The following is a 24,595-nucleotide window of genomic DNA, read 5'->3' on the forward strand; positions in this document are numbered from 1 at the left end:
ATGAGACCGTCGGAGACGTCGCAGAAAATCAAGAGATGGAGAACAGCAATGGTTGTCCTACTGGCAGTGTTGAACCACAGATGTGGTGATTTTTTAAAATAGGCTGTTGGTTGTTATCTTTGGATCAGATCAAACAGAAGATACTCTTGTGAGAATAGAACTCTGCTGACTCAGGGTTCTGGCGAATGACTAACAGAACAAATTGGAAACCTGAGGAGTGGGGTACCTGTGGGACTAGGTGGGGCTCCTCCCTCCAACTCCTAAAAGAGTTTCTGAAGGAGACCAAGGCAGTGCAGATGCATCTTGCTTCCTCTGGTCTCAGATGCCTTCTCTGGTTAAGGGCTCGTTCCTGCCCAGTATTCCAGACCCCAGCCTCTCGTATCCCCCGAGTGGCTCAGGTACCACCTCTCCTGAATCTTCATTCTACTGACCTTTTCCCTTCAGCACCGTACTCCACTCTCCATCACCATACTCCACTCTCCATCACCCTGAGGCTGTAGGACCTCCTCCCTGCAGGGGTCGGAGGTTCTACACGGAAATGGCCTTTCATCGCTCATCTTATAGCGAAGCTTCTGGAAAGAATGATACAGCTTGCGTCCCCTTCTTCCTTTCCCATCACACTCCACAGAATCTGCCCCGACGAAAGATGAGAAACTCTTGATTTCTAAACTCCACAGATGCTCTTCAGAGAGATGGCATAAGCTAGTGGTAAGAAGCAGGGACTTAGAAAGCCAGACTGCCAGGGCCTAAACCCCCACTCTGCCACTTACTGGCAGCATGATCTGGCACAGAGCACTCAACTTCCTTACACCTCACGTCCCTCACATGTAAGATGGGGTTACTGTGAGGATTAAGCAGCACGGGGCTCTTGGGTGATTAAGTGAGTACGTACAAAGAGCTTACAACGTGCCTAGAACATAGGAATTCCCGACTGATCTCTATAGTATGGCATTGCTGTCGTCAACCTTTTAACTGAAACTCTCCTCCTTTGCTTGTCCTGACCTGGTTTTGTTTGCTCCTTTTCCTCATCATCTGTGGCTGCTCCTCCTTCTTCTTTGTCCTCTTCTCCAGGTTTCCTGCTTTGCTTCACTCTATACTTTAAAATAATCTTTCTAAAAATATTTTTAACATTTTATTTTTGAGAGACAGTGTGATCAGGGGAGAAGAAGAGAGAGGAGACACAGAATCTGAAGCAGGTGTCAGCACAGAACCCAATGCAGGGCTTGAACCCACGAACCGTGAGATCATGACCTGAGCCGAAGTTGGACGCTTAACCAACTGAGCCACCCAGGCGCCCCTAAAATCATCTTTCTAAATAAATAAAATAAAATCATCTTTCTAACGATGTTTAGTGTGGCGATAATTGAGCTACCTTATGATTGGCTTCCATTTCCTACAAGATAAATCCATTCATTGAAATCACATTCAAACATCTCTGACCTTTTCTCCATCTTCCATCCCAGTCTTGTCTTCAACTCTTTGCTTCTACACTTTCAAGCTTCACGTCGTATCTCATCCCCTACAGAGTTTTTTCTGAAGTTTTCTCAGGTCTTCACTAAGTACACCTTTCTATGCTCCCAGAATACATTATGTCACTTCTACCTCTACTGTGCCACCTGCTGGCTCCCTGCTAGGGTGTGAGCCATTGGAGGACGGGGACAGGGTCTCATCTGCTGTTAAGCCCCTAACCTCCAGGGCACAGGCACCTGAATTGGTAGTGCTCCATGCACACTTGCTGAGTGAACGAAATAAATAAAATGAGCACTTTGACTGAGCCAGTGTCTCTTGAAAGAAACGGCTGAAGAGTTCAGAACTTATTGAGACCTTCTCACAGGCAATGCGGGGATCAGGACCATTCGCTTGATTTTTATTCCAGTCTATTTGCACAAGCCACTCAACCACTACTGAGGTGGCCTTGTAAGTACAGGGCGAGCAGGCACAGACCCTGGTATCAGCCTGGTCACCGTTCGGCCTCATCAGTTACCAAACGTGTAATCTTGGGCAAATCTGTGTGCACCAGTTTCCTACTAAGATTAATAACAATAACGGTAACATACATCTCATAGAATTTTTGTTACAAGTTAACAAGATTACACACAGGAAGTGTTTAGAACGCGGTCTGGAACATATCACCTACTCAACTTAAAAATTACTATTTCAAATATTAAGACGACTCTGGATAGGGTATTTTGGCCTTACCCAGTTTTCATTAAAAACTAAAACGAAAATAAACGGCAGCTTCCCCGGAGAATCCCAGAATTAGCAACATGATTCGTTAATCTCGAACACGTGCCGGGTAAACCTTGAGGATGTTCTCAGGAACCCCCCACCCCCACCCCGGGTCCCTGGTACTCTGCTCACAATGGAAGTCCTTGGCTACACTGCCAAGGACTCTTTGCAGCCTGATAGCTTTTTAGAAACTTCTGTTCACTCAACCGTTGAGTAGGGAGAGTAGACCTTCCTCTGAGGAGACCTCCATTCTGCTCGAACCACACACGAGTGCTGAGTCTTCGCGGATTCCGGCCCGGGGCTGGGCAGCCCGCTGGCCTCAGAGCCGTCCTAGCCTCCTCCGCCGCAGCTGTCTCCACCGGCAAACGGCCACCACTATCCCTCTTAAAGCGTTTCATCCACCTCGCTGGCCACATCCTCGGTGACCGCTTCCGCTGCGCTTCGGGAGCCTCCATTTCTCCCAGATCCTTCGGGGTGTTTTTCTGAGTTGGCACTTGTCTCCGTGACGCTACTCCTGGCTCGTGTCCTCCTTCAACTGCCTTGAGGAAAGAGCACGGAAGTCAGACACTGTCACTTAACGTGGTTTCCTCTTAGACGAGGTGGCCGCGGAGCCCTCCCCTTAGCCCGGGACGCCGAGCCTCCGAGGGATGCTCCATTTCCCGGCCAGCTCCGCCCCGAACCGCCGAAGGCCCGGAGCGCAGGCGCCCCGGGGCCCCGCCCCGTTACACAGGCTCAGCACCCATTGGCCCAGAGGCTGGGGGCGGAGCGCCCCGGCCGCCGAAGCAGGAGTGATCATGTGACCCGCGGGGGCGGGGCTGCGCCGGCCGTTTCCCAGCCTGGCTGAAAGGGCTCGCGTAGCCGGCCTTGTCGGCCCTTAAAGCGCTCAGTGGGCGGCCTGGCCCCCCAGCTCCCCTCCCGAGCCGCGCAAAGGGAGCTGCTCCCGGCTCTCGTCGGCCCCCCCAGGTTTGCTTTCCGTCCCTTCCCGAAGGTGGGCCCTGAGGTCCACCGCCGCGGAGGCTGCGGCCGCGGGGAAGCCCAAAGCCGAGTGTCCGGAGACTAACCGGAAGTGCGGTCCCAGGCGGAGGGGCGGTGCCGGCGGCTGCCGGGGTAAGCGCGGCCCGCGGGGCCTGGGAGGGGCGCGGCCGCGGGGCCCGGAGGGAGGGGGAGGGGCGCGGCGGGACCGGAGAGCAGCCCCCACCCCCTCGCCGGCCCCCCGGCCTCCGCAGGGCAAGAGCCGCCGCCGCTACTCGCCGCCGCCGAGCGGGGTCTGTGACCTCCCCCCACCCCGGACGGCGGACCGAGAGACAGTCAATGAAAAGTTGGAAGAAGAGAAGCTCAGTACGGTCGCTCCTGCAGATAATAGTAAACATTACCAGGCACTTTTCTAAGCGTTCTGTATCTCATGCTGGGGAAGAACCCAAGGGCATTGAATGAAGTCAGACCCCCCTCCCCCCAGCATCTTCAAGGCAGAGATCAGTTATGTGGCACTCAAAGGTGCAGAAGAATCTGGTTTTTAACCACTTCATAAGTATTGGAGAGCTGCATCGTATATGACATGGCACCATATATGCTTATCAACTACGTCTTGGAGTGTGTGGTGGTAGAAGAATGGGTCCTTGACTTTAGAAGTTGAGGTAATGCAAACAAAAGAACAATTAGAAAATTTTAAACAAACAAGTAAAACAAGACTCAGGGCTTTCTGAAGTTAACGTTAGTCACTGTCCCACAGGATTCTTGCTGTTTTGCCAAGAGCTGGTGGGGAAGGACCTGATGGCCGCAAGGGGCAGGTGCCTCTTGCAGGAGAAACAGAGTGTAAGCGAATGTGGGAAGAGGTGATAGGTGGTTGAAGGATGCTGGCCAGACTGGGGAGTAAGTGGGAGCAATGTTTAGATTTCGAGCTCCAGAAAAACACAAATTTCACAGAATGACTAAACATTTCTGCATTATTGATTTTTCCTCTAGGAGAGGGAAGAATTGCGTGCTGTGAATATTTAATGGACCAGAGACCTTTTGAACCCCAAAGGAAGACCATCTTTGAGACTTTGTGGTTACCGTAAGTGGCATGCCAGGTAGATTGGGGGGGGGTACTGAGTGGGGAACAAAAAGGATTGGGAGAAGTTAACATGAAAAAGGGATTGATGCTTTCTTAGCTCCTGAGATAGCAAAGCAATAAAACTGGATCCTCTTCTACTAACTTGAGTGTATTTTCTTGTCCTTTCCATGTGGGTGCTCTCGGCAGTCTTGCAGTGATTGCTTCTTGGTCAGCACAGGCGGTCTGCCCAGTGCTTAGGCAGGCTCTGTAGTTGAGAGATCAGAATTTAAATCGTGCTTCTTGTGCTCACTAGCTGTGAGTTCTTGGGTAATTATTTCACTGCTCTAAGCATCGGGTGTTCTGTTAGGTGAAAATATTGGTATTAATACCTATTTTACAGAATCCTTGGGAAGATTAAATGAGACAGTCCATGCGATCAATTAAAAATAAAGGCAGTGGAGCGGGGCGCCTGGGGGCTCAGTCAGTTGAGAGTCCCACTCTCGATTTCGACTCGGGTTATGATCTCACACTTGTGACTTTCAGCCCCGAGTCTGGCTCTGCTTGGGATTCTCTCTCTGTCTCTCTCTGTCTCTCTCTGTCTGTCTCTCCCTCTCTCTCCCTCCCTTCCTCTCTCTCCCCCCTCCCTCCCTCCCTCCCTCGCTCTGCCTCCTCCCACTTCTCTCTCAAATAAACTTTTCAAAAGTCAAGTAAGTGGGGCAGTCCCTAGCCTTAGGCCTGACACAGTGAGCCTTACCTGTGTTTTAGGCTAATGCTCTGTCAACTCTGCTTGTCCCGAACATCCTTTAACTGTAAGGATAACCTCGAGCTCTGAAGTTCTGTACTCTGTTTCTCAGCTTGGACTTTTATTGCCTCCCTGCTTACTCTGCACACGCTGGCCCTACCCATGGGAGAGGGAACCAGTCTCTCCTCGGATGAGGGAAGAGAAACCTCTAGGAAGAGGGTACCCTGAAGCCAAGACCTGCAGCTTGTGCTTGAGTTTGCCACGTGGACCAGCCAGGGCCACCAGCCTCGCCTGTTGCATTGCCGTGGGGGTTCTGGAATTATGATGGCACTTTACTTTGGTGTGCTCTTTAGTCATTTTCCGTTCAACAGCGTATCCTAGCTCCTGGGGATACTGCAGTGAACAAAAGACTAAGTCCTGACCCTAATGGAAGTTGTATTCTAGTAGGAGAGAGAAACAAATTAACAGGTATAAACTATATACCACAGGGTTGGATAAGTGTTACGAGGAGAAATAAAACAGGACGAGAAGACACAGCTGTTTTATGTAAAGGAGTCCAGGGGCTGCCTACTTTTGAAGAATTAATGTTCAGAGACTCGAGGCAAATCAGGAAGCGGAGCAGGCCGCCTGGGGGAAGAGCGTTCTCGGTGGAAGGAGCCAGTGCGGGGGTGCAGGGGTGGGTGGAGGTGCGGCAGCAGGGAGCACGGCGGAACCGGGAGGTGTTCTGGGTGGGCCGTGAAGCAGTTCCAGCATCTGGAGCTAAGGGAGCGTCACCGCCTGCTTCAGGTCCGGACAGCCAGACTGTTTTCCTTTCCAGGTGCTGACGTCTAAACGAGTAAGCTGGGAGTAAGAAAATGATTTCCTTATTTTTTAAGGTTTTTCTTCTTGGTGCCCCACGTTTATTGGCTACTTAGGGCAGATGCAGATACGATACCCTGGGCTGCTAAGTCAGGAATACTGTCCTTTCATTTACCAGGCTACGGCCAGACTCCGAATTCTTTGTTTCCACTCTGCTCCCCTTCTGACCTTTGCAATAACACCCATTGTATTTTATTTTTTAATGTTTATTTTTCAGAGAGAGACAGAGAACCCAGGCGGGGGAGGGGCTGAGGGAGAGGGAGACACAGAATCAGATGAAAGCTCCAGGCTCTGAGTTGTTGGCACAGAGCCGGACGCGGGGCTTGAACTCACGACCTTAGTTCATGAAATCATGACCTGAGCTGAAGTCCGACGCTTAACCGCTTAACGGACTGAGCCCTCGGCGCCCCCGTCATACACACTTTAAATGACAGAACGTCCATAAAGCCACCATCTTACGTGGGCTCTTTGTCTGTATGCCTGCATGTCTTTACTTCGTTTTGAGTCCGATTTTTTCCTTTTCCTCCTAAAATTTCTCCATAAGTGTTTTCTTAGTTTTGGCATACTTTTCATATTATTATTAACTGGCCGAGTTACTGTTTATGATTTAGTTGATTAGTTTAAATGGACTTTGAACAAGGCCTTCGCCCAAGAGGCAGGTACAGAGGAAAGGCTCCATAAATGTTCGGGCCTTCGCGCGTGTGAAGATGGAGGGAGGAAGATCATCGAGCCTGCCGTGCACTGAGCGGCTCCTGACGCTGGGAGCCCCGCTGCGGCCTTAGCGCCAGTAGCCCAGGTGTCCCGGCCGCCCCTGGAGGCAGCCCCGCGCCCCACCGTAAGGGCAAGGGGGGCTGAGTGCCAGTCAGTGACAGAGGAGCACGGTGGGAATTTGAACCTAAACCTGATTCCAGAACTTGAATGTTCAGTTGTGGCCAGCACAGTGTGTCAACTCACTGCCGCCATGTTCTCTAAAAAACAAACTAAAATACCTTTTTTTTTTTTAATGTTTTATTTATTTTTGATACAGAGAGAGACAGAACATGAGAGGGGGAGGGGCAGAGAGAGAAGGAGACACAGAACCGGAAGCAGGCTCCAGGCTCTGAGCTAGCTGTCAGCACAGAGCCAGATGCGGGGCTCGAACCCACGAATGTGACATCTGACCTGAGCCGAAGTCGGAGGCTCAACCAACTGCACCAACCAGGCGCCCTAAAATACCTTTTCATTTGGAAATAATTTCAGACTTACAAAAAGGTTGCCGAGTACTACAGAGTCGTCCCATACCCTTTGCCCTGTAGTCCTAAATGTGTAACATTGTACTGTGTCTGCTTTATGATTCTGCGTCTCTGTGTTCACGTCTCTGTGTTCACGTACATTTACGTATATATACGTTCTTTCCCTGAGCTTTTTGAGAGTAGGTTAGAGACGTACTGATTTTTGTCACACTATGAGAGGATTAAGCCCTAAAGTCTTATGACAAGCTAAGCCCTAAAATCTCAAGAGAATTAAGCCATGAAGTCCTGAGGTATGTAATGAATTAACTGCTTTCTTATGCATGCTCAGTGCTGCTAGCTCTGCCATTCTTGGGAGAATTGAAAAAATCGTTACTCAAATCGTTTTCCATAGGGCGTCATCCTTTCCTAGAGCCCCAGCTCTAGGTTTTTAAAAACAAGGCCTTCTCTTACTATTACCATTGCAGCTGTCAAAGTCAGGACGTTAACACTCCTGTAACATTATCTTACTCAAGTCTAGCCCGTTGTTCCGCAAATGCCCATTTCAGGAAGAGGAAGAAAACGGTTCTTGTAAAGATCAACTCGCCACCCACCATGTCGCTGAATTGTCACATTCTCCTTTTTGTGGATCACCTGTTCTCAGACTTTGTCTTTCGTGACTTGACTTTTGTAAGAGTTTAGGCCACGTATTTAGTGGAATTTCCTTCAGTTTGGGTTTGTCTGATGTTTCCTCATGATTAGATTCAGGGTGTACATTTTTGACAGAGTGGCACAGAGGTGCGTTCTGTTCTGTACATTCTCTTAGGAGGCAAATTATATGCCACGTTACTGGTCATGGTGAATTTGATCACTTGGCCAATGTGGTGTCTTCCCGGTTTCTGTCCTGTGAAGTTACTCTTCTGGTCTCTATATTAATAATCTAATAGGGAGGCATTTTCAAATTATGTAAACATCCTGATCTCATAAACTTTACACCCGCTAGTGTTTTACCTGAAATAATTCATACTCTTCTTTTGATTGGACATGGTGATTTTTTAAATTGCATCATTTCTTCTACATTTAATTGTTGGCTTTTTAGTATAAGAAGAACTCCCTTCTCTATCTGTAGTCACCTTTTTTATATGTATAGGTTTACGGATTCTTACTGTATTACTCATGTATTCCTGCTTGTTTTGATGCTCTCTTTGTTCGGATGTGTATGGTAGCGGTCCCTTCGGCCTGGCTCCGGCTGCTTCTGGCGTATCGTCACTGCTTTTTGAGCACTTCCTTATTTTCTGGCACAACAAGATGCCCTGGGCCCGTCTTGTGCTTTCTGAAGCCTGGTTCCCCATTTCTCCAAGGAGCCCAGGTGGCTTTCGGTGCAGAAGGGTGTTTAGAAACCAAGACCTGAGTGCTTGGTGTGCTCATTACTGCTAGGATGTCTTCCTTTCTGTGACCAGTCAGCAGACATTATTAGAAAGATAAAATAAACATGCACTTTGACACATACACGCATTTCTGTTTTTTCTATATATACTTTAAAAACTTGACTTCTGGGGCCCCTGGGTGGCTCAATCGGTTAAGCATCTGACTTTGGCTCAGGTCATGATCTCACTGTTCATGAGTTCGAGCCCCACGTCTGGCTGTCTGCTGTCAGCACAGAGCCAACTTTGGATCCTTAGTCCCTCCCGCCCTCCCCCGCTTGTATGCTCACTTGCTCTCTCAAAATAGATAAACTTTAAAAAATATTAGGGGCGCCTGGGTGCACCCCCCGCCACCCACAGCTGTCCACAGCCGGGACCAGAGGGCTGCGTTTGCTACAGTGGATGAGCCTACATCAGGAACCATTATCACCCAAAGGCCCTGATTTGCGTGACGGTTCATTCTTTGTGTTGTGCGTTCCTCGAGGTTGACAAACGTATAATGGCATCTGTCACCGTTTACAGTGTCTGTCAGGCAGAAGAGTTTCACTGCCCTGAAAACCCTCCAGGCTCCACTTACTCACCCTTCACCCCAAGCCCCTGGAACCACTGATTCTTCTTTTATCGATTCCATAGTTTGGCTTTTTCTAGGACGCCATGTACTTGGAATCGCACAGTTTGTGACCTTTTCCGACTGGTTTCTCTCACTTAGCAGGATGCACGTCAGGTTTCTCCGAGGCTTCCCCGGCGTGAGGGCACGTTTCTGTTTCAGCTCTGAGCAGCAAGAGCACAGGACAGGTTGGCTGTCCTCTCGCTGACTGAGGGACATCTCCGGTGCTTCCGAGGTGCGGAGCTGTGCGCAGAGCGGCTGCACCGTGTGCGTTCCCAGCGGCGGCGCAGGGGACCCCTGCCGTTCCACGCCCGCGTCAGAATCGGGTGGCGGCAGGGCCCTGGATTTTGGCCATTGCCGGCTATGGTGGGATCTCGTTTTACCTTCCAGTTCCCTAGTGACCTGCGATGTGGAGCGTCTGATCCTACGTTCGTTTGCCGTCTGTACGTCTTCTCCGGTGGTGGGCCGTCTGTCCAGATCTTTTCCCCTTTTTTAAGTCAGATTGTTCCTTGTTGTGTTTTAAGAGTATGAAAATACATTGTATATTTTGGGTAACAGCACTTTATCGGGTGTCTTTTGTAAGTATTTTCTCCCAGTCTGTGGCTTTCTGTAGATTGTATCTGTTACAAAACAGAAGTTTTTAAGTTTAATGAAATCTAGATTGTTACTTTTTTCATAGGTCATTCCCTTGGTGTTTTATCTAAAAAAATCATCTTTATTTCCTCCCATGTTATTTTCTAGGAGTTTTATAGTTTTGTGTTTTACATTTAAGTTTAAGTTAATTTTGGGGAAGGTGTGAAGTCAGTTCGCGTTCTCGCTGGGAGATGTCCACCAAGTCCAGCCCCATTTGCTGTAAGACTGTTTCTCCATTGCATGGTCTTTGCTCTTTTCTCGAAAGATCGGTTGACTTATCTGTATGAGTCTATTTCTAGACTCTGTTCCACGATCCACCTGTTCTTTTACCAGTATACTCCCTGGGTCACAGGAGCACCGCAGTGAGTCTTGACGTTGAGTAGGTCAGTCCATCTTTCAATAATCTCTTGGCTATTCTGGGCCTTTTGCTCTCTGTATAAACTTTAGAGTTGGTTGATATCAACAAAATAACTTGCAGGGATTTTGATGGAAATTGAGTTCAACCTATAGATCAAGTTAGGAAGAATTGGTATCCTGACAATATAGACGTCCACATATCCATGGAATTTCTGTTTGTTTAGTTCTTTGCTGTTTCTTTCATCAGAGTTTTATGTTTTCTTCATACGTACAGAAGCTAGATTAATCCATAAGTTAGATTGATACGTAAGTATTTCATTTTGCGTAGGTGCTAATGATGTTGCGTTTTTAACTTCTAATTCATTGTTGGTGTGGAAGAAGGTGATTACCTTTTGTGTATTTGTATCCTGCATGCTTGCTATCATCGCTTAATTAATTCCAGGTTTTCTGTTGATACTTTTGTATTTTCCACACTGACAATCATGTGATCTGGAAGCAAAGATAGTTTATTTTTTTCCTATTCTATAAAATTTGTATTTCCTCTTCTTGTCTTACTGTATTATCTAAGACTTTCAGTACGGTGTTGAAAAGGAGGAGTAAGAAGGGGCAGCCTTACCTTTTTCCTCCTCTTAGCTGGGAAGAGTCCGGCTTCTCACCAGTAAGTATATTTGCTATAGCTTTCTTGTATTCTTTCTCGAATTTAGAAAGTTCCTGTCTATTCCTCGTTATTTCATGTACTTTTAATTTGAATTTCTCTAACTATAAGTGAGATTAAACATCTTTTCATGTGTTTAAGAAACATTTTTCTGTCTTTTTTGTGTATTGTCTTTTGCTATGTTTCTGTCAGGTATTAGTGGGTTTGTCCTCAATTTTTTTTTTAGATGTTTTATTTATTTTTGATACAGAGAGAGTCAGAGCATGAGAAGGGGAGGGTCAGAGAGAGAAGGAGACACAGAACTGGAAGCAGGCTCCAGGCTCTGAGCTAGCTGTCAGCACAGAGCCCGACGCGGGGCTCGAACCCATGGACATGAGATCTGACCTGAGCCGAAGCCAGAGGCTCAACCGACTGAGCCACCCAGGCGCCCCCTGTCCTCAATTTTTAAGAGACCTTTATATAATAGATATATTATTCTTTTATCTCAAATATATGTTACAAACATTTTCTCTCCATTTGTCCATTGACTCTTGACTTCCTTCATTCTTTCCTTTTTATGCAGAATGTTCTTATTTAGTCAGATGGCCAATCTTGTGTCGTAGGCTGAAAATCTGTACACTGAGGTTATCTGTCTGTTTCACTACCTCTGTGGTTTCAGTTTGTAAATTCAGGTCCCTGCTCAGTTGGGAGTTGATTTTGGTATGTGATGTGGAGTATGGATAAGATTGTATCTGTTTTCATGCAAGTATCCTGGTGTTCTGACACCATTTGTTAAGAGTTCAGCCCCTGGGAGGCTCAGTCGGTAAGTGTCTAACTCGATTTCTGCTCAGGTCATGATCTCACAGTTTGTCAGATCGAGCCCTACATCAGGCTCTGCACTGACAGTGCAGACCATGCTTGGGATTCTCTCTCTCCCTCTCTGTCTCTCCCCTGCTCATGTGCTCTCTAAATAAACAAATAAGTAATAAGTAAATAGTTCAGCTTTTCCCTGGTGGTTTGGGACATAACTTTTATCATATACTAGATTTCTATATATGTTCGTGTCTGTTTCTGGATTTTCTATTCCACTATCTTTTTTATGGATTCTTATACCAGAATATTAACATTGGAGGCTTTATAGTATATTTTAATGCCTAATAGAGTTAGTCACCCCTCAGTCTTTCTTTTCATTGTTTCCTGGCGATTCTTGCATGTTGGTTTTTCCAAGTGAATTGGAGTAAGAAAGAACAGTAGCTCAGGCATTCCTGATCTTTCTCTGAAGGATCAGGAAGTGTGTACTTTAGGTTTTGGGGCCGTATGGTCTCTGTTCAGCGTTTCCACTCAGCCTGTGTGAAAGAAGCCATGAGCAATATGTTAATGAGTGAGCGTTACCTTGTTCCAGTAAAACTTTATGAAAACGGGCTGCAGCCAGAATTGACCTGTGGGCCATGGCTTGCCCACATTTGGTCTAGTTCCACGGAGAAGCGTATTGTTTTTGTTGCAGTTGTGTGAATTCATCAATCTTTCCAGGAGGGACCAGCATCTTCATTATATTGAGTCATTCTATCCAAGAACAAAAGCTATCGTTCTATTTGTTCAGGCCTACTTTTGGGTCTTTCAGTAGTGTTCGAGAGTTTCCTCTTCTCTGTTTTCGTAATTATTTATTTTTGAGTATTTCATATTTTTTGTTATTGTACAAGGAATATTCTTTTATCATTGTATACTCTAGTCGGTCATTATTTGAAAAAGGCTGTTGGTTTCTGTGTGTGCCTTTTATACCCTGCTGCCTAGTTGAATTCCTTTGAGTCAGTTTTAATGTTGATTCTAGAGTTTTCTAGTTGTACTCTTATATAGCTCCAAACAGATAAATTTTATCTCTTTGCAGTTATTAAACCTCTAATGAATTTTTCTTTTCTAATTGCTTTGGCCAGTACTTCCAGGTCAGAGTTTAATAACCGAGGAGATAGTGGGTCATTCTTGACTTGTTCCTGATCTTATTGGAAAAGACTAGTTTTTCTCACTTCGGTACTGGCTGTAAGACTAAGGAGCGTGTATTTTATCATTTAAAAGGAAGTATTCATATAAAAAATGAAAGGAAGTATTCATTAATTGCTACTTTCTTGAGTAGTTTCATCAGGCAAAGGTGTTGATTTCTGTTGTGAGTTCCTTCAGCATCTATGGGGATAATCATGATTTTTCCCCATAGATCTGTTAATATGTGGTATTATATTAATGGATTTCCTAGTATTAAACAAATCTTGCATTCCTTGAGTAACTCTCACTTTTGTCACGGTATATTACTTTCTTTAGTGTGATGTTGGATTTTTGTTAGTACTTTTTGCACTAATACTGGGTTACAAAACATTATTATACTCTTCATCCAGTTTAGTTGTCAGTGTTAAACTATTTTCATAAAAGAATGAGAAGTTTTGTTCATTTTTAGTGCTCTGGAAGATATTTATGAAGCATTAGGTTTATGTGGTCTTTATAAGTTTGTTAGAATACCCTTAGAAATAACCTAGGTCCAGGGGCGTCTGGTTGGCTCAGTCGGTTGAGTGTCCAACTTTGGCTCAGGTCATGATCCCACAGTTCGTGGGTTCAATCCCCGCATTGGGCTCTGTGCTGACAGCTCAGGGCCTGGAGCCTGCTTTGGATTCTGTGTCTCCTTCTCTGCCCCTCCCCCCACTCAGGTTCGTTCTCTCTCTCTCTCTCCGTCTCTCTCTCTCTCTCCGTCTCTCTCTCTCTCTTTCTTTCTGTCAAAAATAAATTAACATTAAAAAATTTTTAAACATTGTTAATGGATGAGTCAAACTCCTTCTCATTTATTGATATGGTTGATATTTTGGTCTCAGCACAATCATAATCATTTATACTTGTTTTTCTAACTACTTGTGTTTTCATTGCTCTTTCATTAAAAAATTTTTTAGAATGTTTGATTTTTGTTATAATGGCTACCTTTGAACATAGATATTTTTTAATACCTTAGTACGATTTTCTCACTTAGCCTTTACTTATCTGGTGTTTCAGGTGTTAGTAGTATCCCTTAACTCCTGCCTGCCATTGATACAGTAACCCCAGTGTTACTTTATTTTATCTTATTTTTAATTTTTTTTAATGTTTTTTATTTATTTTTGAGAGACAGAGAGAGACAGTGTGAGCAGGGGAGGGTCAGAGAGAGAGAGGGAGATACAGAATCTGAAGCAGGCTCCAGGCTCTGAGCTAGCTGTCAGCACAGAGCCCGATACGGGGCTCAAACCCACAATCATGAGATCATGACCTGAGCTGAAGCCGGACGCTTAACCGACTGAGCCACCCAGGCGCCCCACCCCGATGTTATTTTAGTTTGTTATTTCTTTTTGCAGTTTTTAGTTGAATTATGTCTATTTTATTGGAACATCAACTGTTTAACAAGACTGCTAATTCAACAACACTTTACTACTTTTATCATTGTGGTAAAGTTTTGTGGCATCTTTTTCTTTTTTTTTTTTATTGTTTGTTTATTTTTAGAACAAGTGCATTCTCGCAAGCAGGGGAGAGGCAGAGAGAGGGAGAGAGAGAATCCCAAACAGGCACCCAGCTGTCAGCACAGAGCCTGATGCAGGGCTCAGTCCCACAAACCGTGAAATCATGACCTGATCGGAGACCAAGAATCGGACACTTAACCAACGGAGTCCCCAGGGTGCATCTATTATGCATTTTTTATTTTTCTTTTTTTCTAAAAAACTTTTTCCGTCATCTTGAAGGACCTTAAATTCCTCTCTGTTCCTTTTGCCCTTCACGGGGCAGCCCAGAGGGTTCCTGACGCTTCCTTTTTACTCTCCTGAAGGGCTGCCGTTCGGGGGGCTGCTCTGTAAGTGCCCTGGGCAGGCGGCGCCCCTTCCTCCGTCCTGCTCTGCCCAGAGCTTGGCAAACACGTTTTGTATTTGGAGTGAGCTGTGTCTGGCGGTGAGTGGAGGCCAGTTGTGTGCACTTGGCATGCATGTTCCTACATTTGTATTTTTTCTCGTTCTTTCGGAGTTAGAGGGTGTGCTGGGAGGTTGGATTTCTGCAGCACCGACCCCCCCCCCCCCCCCCGTGTTCTTCCCGAGTTCGTGTAGCTCGGCCAAAGGTGTTCTGTTCTTTTTCTACCTTGAAATCCGTTTTCTGCCCATTGACTGGAGTCAGTGTGAAGCCATTGTCATGGACGCGCATAGGTTTTCTGAAAAATGTGGTTGAACTACAATCTTCGCTGACTCCTTGTGTCCGTCTGTTCAGGCCAGGAGGGAACAATGACAATGACAATGACAGCAGGCGTCAGCTCCCCGTGGCTGGGCTGAGCCTGGAGTTCAGGACTTCCCTGACCTGCGTGCTGTGTGTACTTTTCAGAGTCCTCAGGTAGCTGCCCTGTGCTTCCTGTCCAGGTTTCACGAACATTCTCAGGGGGGCCAAGATGGCCTGTGTTTGCCCCGTCCTACCCGGAGCCAGGTCCCCTGAGTGGTGGCAGCTCCAGACCAGCTGTCACGAGGAGCCCCGTGTGTTGTCGGGCTCTGAGCTCTTCTGCTCTTGCTTCTGATCCCCAGCGGTGGGACCCTGGAGGGACCTGAAGCCTCAGTAACCGGGTCAGGCAGGTCCTCTGGGGACGGAGTTGGGGGGCCGGCCTGGCGGCCTAACTCTGGTGCCGTCATCCAGCACCCCCTGAATTACCTGCGGCCAAAACAGACGGCAGTGGGGCTGGGGCGGCCTCGATACCCCAGAGCAGGAGGCGTGCCCGCCACCAAGGGGGGGGCCCAGGGCCCAGCTGTGGCCTTTCCCCCCGGCACCTTGTCCCCACAGCTGTGGAGGAGGCGGCCTGCGTTCCTGCGGCCACGGCGCCGCCTTCGCGTGGGTCTCCCCTGAGGTTCGGCCCTCAGGCCGTCCCCTTCCGCGTCGGAACCCTGAGGAGGCCGCCGCTTGTGCAGATGGTTTTCAGATTCTTGTCCCCTTTCTGGAGAGCCCCACGGATGGCTTCGGTCGACCTTAGTCTCTTCCAGATTGCATGGAGGGGATCGTGGGGGAAAGCCATCTGCTCTTCTTAAGGAAACTATTACTACTGTTTTCGGGGTCGTTGAGGGGACCACTCTGGCGCCAAGTCTGCTCGTTTGTCACCGTCCTCTCTTGTCATGTCTTACAGAAGGCGGTCCACGGAGAGAGGTCGGACTGGCGGGCCCGGAAAGCAGGGCACTGTCCCCGCGGCTGGCTTCCAGGTAACCACTGCGGCACTCGGCCCCTCCTGTCCCATGGGGAGCCCTCCTTTCCCAGAGACCAGAGGTCCTGGGGCACTTGGCTGCGACAGCCGGGTGGCCAGTGGGAGGGGCCGGGAGCAGGACGGTGAGGGCGCAGGTGGGGGACGTGGTCTCCGGGGAGGCTCCTGAGCCCCCAGGGTGCGCAGAGGGACCTTCCCGGTTGTCTGTCTGGGCTGTTTGTTTGCTTGTTTTTTGAGAGAGCGGGCGAGGGGAGGGGCAGAGAGGGAGAGAGAATCCCGGGCAGGCTCCTCTGGGCTTGATCTCAAGATGCCGGGATCATGACCCTGAATCGTGACCTGAGTGGAAATCAGCGTCAGAGGCTCAACCGACCGAGCCCCCCCCGCCGGGACCTGAATTCTGTTGTTTTAACACTGGCTGGCTGCAGGGCGGAGAGTCCGAGTGTAGGAGGGTAGTGCCAGGATGGTGGCCTTTGGTTCTGGGGCTCCGGGGACGAAATGCCACAGACTGAGTGGGGTAAACAGCAGATTGGTCTTCTCCCGGTTCCGGAGGCTGGAGGCCCGGGATCCGAGCATCGGGCTCGCTTTCTCCTGCCTCGGTCCTGGGCCGGAGGCTCGGCTCTCGTGCTGGGAATGGAGCCAGCGCGCCTGTCGCCGGCTCAGGGTGGGTGTGAGGGAGAGGGTCACGGAAGACTCCAGGCTTTGGCCTGAGGACCTGAAAGAAGGGGACGTGAGATCGGGCCTCCTGTGCTGAACTTGTCCTTGACCGGCGGTGAGGCCGGAGCAGACCTGAGGTGTTTGGTTCCAAACCCTAGTGAAATACAAAGCATTCTTCGTGACACCTCAGGGTTGGGGGTTGCTGATGGCGGCCAGTGCGCCGCGTGTCGTTGTTAGTAGTTTCTGGCTGGTTCATCAGTGACCACGGCGCGTGTCCCCAGACGCCGGCAAGGGCAGACACCGGTTCACAGGACTCAGCGAGGTGAACTCCCATGCTGAGTGAAGAGGAGCGTGTCCGTCCTGTCACGAGGACAGGAATGGGGTCCCTGTTAAGACACCTCCCTGGGTGGCGGAGGTTCATGTGACGCATCGGGTTTACACACTTACTTCCTAGGATATCCGTTATCAGAGGGACAGAGAGAAGGGATCTTGGAATGTCAGGAATTCTTACCGCGACTGCCAGTCATCTGGAACTTGTGATTTGGACCAAAACAAATGTAACGTCTAGAACGGTTTTGTGGGTCATGGCGACGTGACAGTATTTGAAATCTGGGCCGTGCGGTTGCTGTGTGTAGCACACGCGGACTGTCCCTGGTCAGGCTCGGCTTCTTACCCCTCTCCGAGCTGCTGACTTCACTGCTCTGGCCGCCTTGCATCACGGTCCTGTCTCATGGGTCCCTCTGCAGTGGTGGTCACACTGCGTTTCTGTGCACCTGTGTCTTCACTCAAGATGCCGCACTCACTGCACTCCCCACTCATTTGCTCTCGCCCCTGAAACTAAACATTAGAACTTTTTGAGTTGACATTTGAAGCCGTGGTATTTCTTTTTATATTTATAAATACTCTTTGTTATTATAAGAGCCGCCTCTGTGCCTTGCACATGGGGAGTTTACAAATTGTCGCAAGGAAATTGGAAAACCGATGAGCAGATTGATGGCGCAGGAAGTCCTCTGTCTTCTAGATCCCTGTGACCCCTTGCTTTGTCTGAACTCGGTGGCCGCGCATGCTTCTGCTTCCGAGCGGTTGGTTTTGGGGTCTGTCCATTACGCCACTAGTGTGCTCTATACTCAGTCCGCCTTGCACTCTGCTCATTGCACATGAATATTCATTCGGACGCCTAGTCCACACGCCCCACAGGAACTGTGGGCTCTGTCCCCGAAGAACGTACATACACCAAGTAACATTTGCATCAGCGTTTTCACAGGTTATTTTAGGTGTCCGTAGATGCAAACTAAGAAGCCCTATTCTGGCTTTGAGCACCTATCACATGCCCTGAGGAGCCGACGGGCCTGTCCTGGGTACTCAGTCGAAGTGAGGGGAGGGGAAGAACCCGGGTTTTGAGGTCACCCGGTTCATAACGGAAATAGTCCTTCTTGGTCTTTCCCTCAGATGTGTTGCTGACGAGTTTTGTGTTAGAAAAGAGGAAAATCAACAGATTTCAACCCTTGTAAACTAGAGCACTCACGGACTCTGATGGAGAATTTTGTCTTTTCTGCAGTGACTTTTAACTTTGAACATTGTTTTATTAGTCACAGGAATATAAATAATATTTCTTCTTTGTCTCACAGGGTTGGAAATACCGAGTAAGGAATTAGTGTGTAGGATGCTGGAAACTTGTAGAGACAAACCACTCATGACCGAAAGGCCTAGAACCGATGTATCTTTCATGCTCTTACCAAGAAGACAGCTCTGAAGAAGATGATGGGTCAGGAAGACCAGTGGAAAACTCCCTAGGAGAGAGCCAGAGAAGATGTACGCTTCAGAAGAGAGAGAGAATCAGAGAACTCAGAGAAGGAAAGTCTATCATGTATGCCCTCAGAAGGGTAAAACAATTTTTATCCACGTGCATGAGATTACTCAGCTAGACGGTCAGCTGCACCAGTGCCTTGAACGTGAGCAAAACTTCTGTGAACACTTGGCTCTTATTATGTGCGAGAGAGCCCATCCTGGCGAGAAACCTTACAGATGTGACATGTGTGAGAAAAGCTTCGTCCAAAGCTCCGACCTTCTCTCACACCAGAGGATCCACACTTACGAGAAACCGTATAAATGCAGCAAATGCGAGAAGAGCTTCTGGCACCACCTCGCCCTTTCAGGGCACCAGAGGACACACGCGGGTAAGAAGTTCTACACGTGCGACATCTGTGGCAAGAATTTCGGCCAGAGCTCCGACCTGCTTGTGCACCAGCGAAGCCATACGGGCGAGAAGCCGTATCTGTGTAGCGAGTGTGACAAGTGCTTCAGTCGAAGCACAAACCTCATAAGGCACCGAAGAACTCACACGGGAGAGAAACCGTTTAAGTGTCTGGAGTGTGAAAAGGCTTTTAGTGGGAAATCCGACCTCATCAGCCACCAGAGGACTCACACCGGTGAAAGGCCCTACAAGTGCAACAAGTGTGAGAAGAGTTACCGCCACCGCTCGGCCTTCATCGTCCACAAGCGAGTCCACACCGGCGAGAAGCCCTACAAGTGCGGCGCCTGTGACAAGTGCTTTGGCCAGAAGTCCGACCTCATCGTCCACCAGCGCGTGCACACGGGGGAGAAGCCGTACAAGTGCCTGGAGTGCATGCGGAGCTTCACGCGGAGCGCCAACCTCATCAGGCACCAGGCGACTCACACGCACACTTTCAAATGCCTGGAATACGAGAAGAGTTTCAGCTGTAGCTCAGACCTTATTGTGCATCAGAGGATCCACATGGAGGAGGAACCGCGCCAGTGGCCTGCGTGCGACAGCGGCTTCCTCCTGGGCATGGACTTTGTTGCCCAGCAGAAAATGAGAACTCAGACGGAGGAGCTGCGCTACAAGTACAGCGCGTGCGACGCAGCCTTGCCCCAGGGCCCCGGCCTTCCGCCGCAGCAGCCCGGCCGCGGCGGCGAGAAGGCTCTTGCGCTCAGCCCGCCCCGCGCCTCCGAAGCCTCACAGACGTCTTGATCGGACAAAGAGTTCTAATACCCTAACGAGTGTACGTTCATGTCCGAGAACTCGTAAGACAAAAGGACTCTAGGCAAATCTCCGGCTTTCCTCCGAGTTCAGACTTCATGGGGACCAGAGAGTGCAGTCGTGGGAAGTTGCCAAATGGTTTGCCCGGAGAGCTGCCCGAGCAGGACACTTGATCAGTCACTCCAGTGAGAAACCTTACGAATGCCCTGCATTCTGGAAAATCTGTAGTCCAAGCTCATGTCTGATCACCCACAGGGCGATCCGTACGGGTGGGAAACCTTGCAAATGCGGTGAGTGTGAGAGAACTTTCTAGCAGTGCCCACCCGTCCTCATCCCAAGGGGATTCACGCCAAGGACTTTGTAAATGCCCTCATGGTCAGCAAGCTTCAGACAGCACGCACACGGCATCGGAGGTCGGAAGCCCACGGTGGGGAGAAGTACGTAAGGAGCTTCTGACAGAACTATGACTTTCTTACTCTTCAGAGAAGCCATACTGGTGGAAGTGTGTCTGTTTGTCCTGAGCGTGGCAGATGCATTCGTTGGGAGAGCCTTCTTGGGTTTGCACCAAAGAAACCCGATCTGAGGAAAGACCGTAGAGTCTCTGAACGCGGAAAGCTTCTGTCCGCGCCCGCCCCCACGGCTCTCGGGCGCTCACATGAGTGGAAAAGCCCCGCGATCTGCAGAACGCCTTGTGAGAAACTCTCCTACCTTACTGGGTCCCACAGGGCGTGCTCTGCAGAGAAGTCTCTGCCAGGGAGAGACCGATTGTGGACCGTGTCATACCGTAGGTGTGGAGCGAACTACTCTGCTAGTTAGTTGACCCACACGGTAGAGAGGACTTCTCACGGAGTCGGTATGTGAACAGGTGTTTGGACCCCCAGGATCCTGTTCTGGGGGGGCCAGGGCAGGTCGCGGTGGGCCTCATGGGTAACTCAGGTAAAGATGCTTTTCTTTTATCTGAACCACTTAATGATTACTTTCGCTTTTTAAAATTTGGAAATCCAGTAAAGGAAAGGATGTAACCTTGTGATAGAAGGTGTGACACGTTACTGTCGGCGGAAAGGATTCTGTTGCCTTTGCCTCTGTCCCATTTTTTATTCTGGACCAGAATGGGGACCAGTGTACAGTAGCCTGGGAACCGTTTGCTGGCAGTGAAAAGACCTGAACGGCCGGGGAGTAGTCACCCTAGATCAGAGCCCTCCCCAGAGTTCCCCCTGCGGAGGGCCAACCTTACGGAGAGAGGCAGAGCACTCAGCTTTTGTCTGCTTTGTGCGTTAAGGCGTCCGCTCAGAGTTTCCGTTCCCTGAAATAGCTCTGAGATGATCACTGGTATTGGAAATCTCAGCTTTAGAGATGAATTTTTTCCAACTCAGAAATGCAAATTTCAGCAGAATGGTCCTGATGTTGCTGGCGTGTGCGTAGTTGAGACTTCATCACGTCTCTTTCAGTGATAAGATGCGCTCCCCCGCTCTTAGCAGAGTGATTAAGGGAACCATAAGAACGGTGTAAGCCTGAGTGGGCACAGAATAGAACACATAATGATGTGTTATTAATGAAGGAGCTAAACTTCTTGATTCTGAGTATCCCGACTCCAAAGCTGGTGTTCTTGTCACTCTGTTCGCCTGCTGTTTATATAGCAAATCAAGCCCCATGATGATACACGCCTTTGGTTTATTTCAGTTCTGCCCAGGAAAGAGAGAATACTTTTTATTCCCAGGGAAAGGATTGCAGTCACCACAACACAAGGTATCTGTTTGACTTGGAATGTAGGATTCTACATGCTAGAAGGGAAAATTAGTTGGCAGATTCATCAGAGGTTTAAGGATGAGCATGTGCCCGCAACTTACCAGGATAATTATGATTATCTTTAACATTCTCTAGAAATACTGTAATTAATGCAGGGATTATAAATAGACAGTTCTGAGGGTTTTTTTCCTTTCTCTCAGATTAAGAGACATTCAGCATAAATACTTAAGATTCCTACAGTATCTAGGACTGTAGACGGATGAGTGCATATATTGTGGCTAGCGCGGCTTCTCTGGGTTAGTTCAGCAAGCCCCTGACCGCCAGAGAGCGCGCATTTGGACTCGTGGGTGGCCAGCCGCTGCCTTGTGTGTGGCTCTGAGCTTTGATCCTAGTGACTGGTTGGTGATCTTCCTAACCTTGGGGTCCGTGGATAGAGCATATGGTGGTAATAAGGAATCTGATTCTAGGGGATTTTTTTTGTTTGTGTGTTTTTTTGTTTTTTTGGGTTTTTTTGAAAACAAATGCTGGAAGTTTATTCCGTCTCATGTGTTTTAGCAATTTTCAAGTAGCTTTTACACCATGAAAAGTTGCCCAGTGTGATAAAACACGCAAGATGTATCTGTTTCTCTTTGGTGCAAACCATCCCCATCACTAGTTGTAATACTTAAAATGGTATTGGGTGTATGGCCTGGTGGTGGTGACAGTCCTTGTGGCTGCTTGTGAGTCATTAGAACTTGGAGAAGGGGCAGAGTGTGTATCCTTGGCCGGGCAGTGACTTGCCCCTTCTTTCAACTAATCCTACTGGTAATTGTCTCTAGTCTTTTGAGTAAATTAAGGATGGACCATCCCTCGGAAGGAGAACAGTAGGGGTACGGGCCGGGTCTGAGGGTGAGGGCGTTTAACTGTGGGGGAGAAGGTGTTGGTGTTACCCCTAGAGCGAACCTGAGGTTGGAGAGGACCACTTGGGAGCCTGTAACCAAAACTGGAAGGTAGCTTCTGGGACGGATGGGGGTTCTCTCGAGACAGCGCCAACCTAAATCTACCTCAGGTAAGTAGTTAGAGCACCTTTCAGGGTTCCAGACCAAACGAGACACTTGTACTCAGTCCGTGTGTTCCTACGCTTTAATGTTTTTGTTTCTCCTTAATTCTTAAATAAACTTCTATTCTGAAAAACTCCGTTTTTGTCTCTACTCTGCTAAGAAAAGGCATTTCCGCTACACTTGCTTTAGGATAAAGGCGACGTGGAGGATCCTTCCACAATGGATACAGCTATCAAATCATGGCAGTGCGCACTGAGTATCTTCCAGTGCTGCCAATTATATCCTAACTAAATCCACAGAACAAAGGAATAATGTCGGCAGTCACGTGGCCCTTGGGCCTGGTAGAGGTGGTCGCAGCCATTAGAACATCTCCAGAGTTCTGGGACTTTTTGAGGTGAAAGCGAAGAAGTGAACAGAAACCTGGGTGGAGTGTTCTCTGCTCTGCTGTGGAGACGGGAGCCTTCCGGAGCACCCCCCCCCCCCCCGCCCAGTGCGTTATCTAAATCATACGGGAGAAAGTCACCGCTTAAACTGACCGTGTTTGGGGCCAGAATTCAGTGACAGCCAAAGATCTGGTGTTACGTGAGTAACCTGCAACCTCAAAATCCAGACAGATGTTGAATTTGCTGTTTCCGGTAGGCTCCGTGGGGGCGGGGCGGGGGGCGGAGTCAGCGGAGTGGCCCCGAGTGGCCCCGAGGTGCCTCCGTTTGTATCTGTTTGCTCCGCCTACGGAATGGGTCTCAGGACTGTAAGCGGGTGTTTCATCGTGAGGAAAGAGGAGGGATGTAGGACAGCCCGGGGCCGGGCCGGGAAGGGAAGACGCCTCAGCGGCTGCCCGCATCGGCCCGGACCGGGCCTGCAGCCCTGGGCTTCTCCGTCCCGCGGCCTGACCGCCAGGGGCGCTGTGCCGAGACGTGCCCCGGGAAGCCCCAGCTCGCTCACCGGGGACGGGGACAGAAGTGATGTCTCAGCAGAAAAGCGAAGGTGCGGCCCATCACTCTCAGAGGCCCCAAGTGTTCTTGAAATAGTTCTTCATCCTTGAAAAAAAACAACAAAACCAAAGCTTGTCTTGTACTTGACGCTTGCTAATCTCCTGCCCCAGGCATTAGCTTGTGTCCTCTAGGAGGGGGTGACGCAAGCTGATGATGGTTTGCCCTGGCGGAGGCCATCCTTCCTGCCGGCAGGGGAAACTTTACGTAGGGCTCCACCTGATGAGGTCAGGTGATTGACAGCAAGCCTAGCGAGAAAAACAGAGAGGACTCTGGAGTAGCTCCTGTTGGTTATCTTTTGTGCCCGTTTTCAAAAATCTTTGCAGCCCATTCGTACCTTAACTCCTGGCTCATACGGTTGCGTTAATATATCTGAAAACGAGGAGAAGCGTTTTGTATGAAATTCTAAGTGGACTGCCGTCACTGAATCCAGCTCCTGTTCTAAACGGGGAGCCCCGGCGTTCAGGTGAGGGGAGTTGGAGCTGCTCTGGGGGCCGTGGCGGCAGTGGGCTCAGGGGCAGCGAGGCCTCAGGGTTTACCAGCGGGCAGTTCAAACCAGACCCGGTGTTTCTGGCCCAGCAGGGGGCTGATGAGGGAGTTCGGACCAGTCACTACTGTCTCCTCTGCCCTCAGCGCCCCCATCGGATGACCTACACAGAAAAAAAATCTCTGGCAGTCAGAGCCCTACTGACCACTTCAACACAAATCTTTTTATCTACCCGGCCTTTCTTCTCCCAGAGGAATAAATGTACTGATTCCTGGCACATGCCAAGCCCGTGGTACAACCGCCTCTGGACCCCACTTCATTCGTCTCTTCTGTGGATTTTTAAAACTCATTTCCTTCATGGAGATTTTCCCCCACGTGTTCAGATAAGTGCAGATGCCTTTTAGTTCTCGGTTTTTAAAAAAAAGTTTGGGTTGCCCTTAATCTGCTTCTTTTCCCCATTTTCTCTCCTTCCCGAATTTACAAGCTCAAAATCTATACTGCTTCCATTTCTAAGCGTTCATTTCCTATCATGCTACTGAGTCGGCCCGCGACCCACAACGAACGGTTCCTGTGGGGGAGGGGTGAGTGGAACAAGGAGAGACAAGGGGACAAGTCTGCAGTTGCTGATCAAGTCCGTTTATTGAGAGAACACACACATCTTTTAAAGGCAGAAAACGGGCAACTTGACGTAAGTTAGTTGCTAAGAAACAAGGGTAAGGGTAAGAGAGAAACT

The 24,595-nt window shown here is 48.9% G+C and overlaps 1 protein-coding gene across 7 annotated transcripts; it reads left to right on the forward strand.

The window, feature by feature from the left end:
* The first annotated feature begins 3,043 nt into the window (after positions 1-3,043).
* On the forward strand, positions 3,044-22,522 carry ZNF322 (zinc finger protein 322). 7 transcript variants are annotated; one of them, XM_029944642.1, is made up of 5 exons: positions 3,371-3,863; positions 3,959-4,041; positions 4,192-4,282; positions 15,874-15,946; positions 18,228-22,522. In XM_029944642.1, exon 5 carries the CDS (start codon positions 18,410-18,412, stop codon positions 19,589-19,591), a length of 1,182 nt encoding a protein of 393 aa, XP_029800502.1. In that variant the 5' UTR covers positions 3,371-3,863; positions 3,959-4,041; positions 4,192-4,282; positions 15,874-15,946; positions 18,228-18,409; the 3' UTR covers positions 19,592-22,522. The 7 variants fall into 7 exon arrangements, with proteins under 7 accessions (XP_029800506.1, XP_029800501.1, XP_029800507.1 ...); XM_029944646.1 differs by lacking the exons at positions 3,371-3,863; positions 3,959-4,041 and adding an exon at positions 3,044-3,336 and having other exon boundaries at positions 4,192-4,298; XM_029944641.1 differs by lacking the exons at positions 3,371-3,863; positions 3,959-4,041 and adding an exon at positions 3,044-3,336.
* The last annotated feature ends 2,073 nt before the right edge of the window (positions 22,523-24,595 follow it).

Source organism: Suricata suricatta, chromosome 7, assembly GCF_006229205.1.
Source record: "Suricata suricatta isolate VVHF042 chromosome 7, meerkat_22Aug2017_6uvM2_HiC, whole genome shotgun sequence".
Lineage (NCBI taxonomy): Eukaryota > Metazoa > Chordata > Mammalia > Carnivora > Herpestidae > Suricata > Suricata suricatta.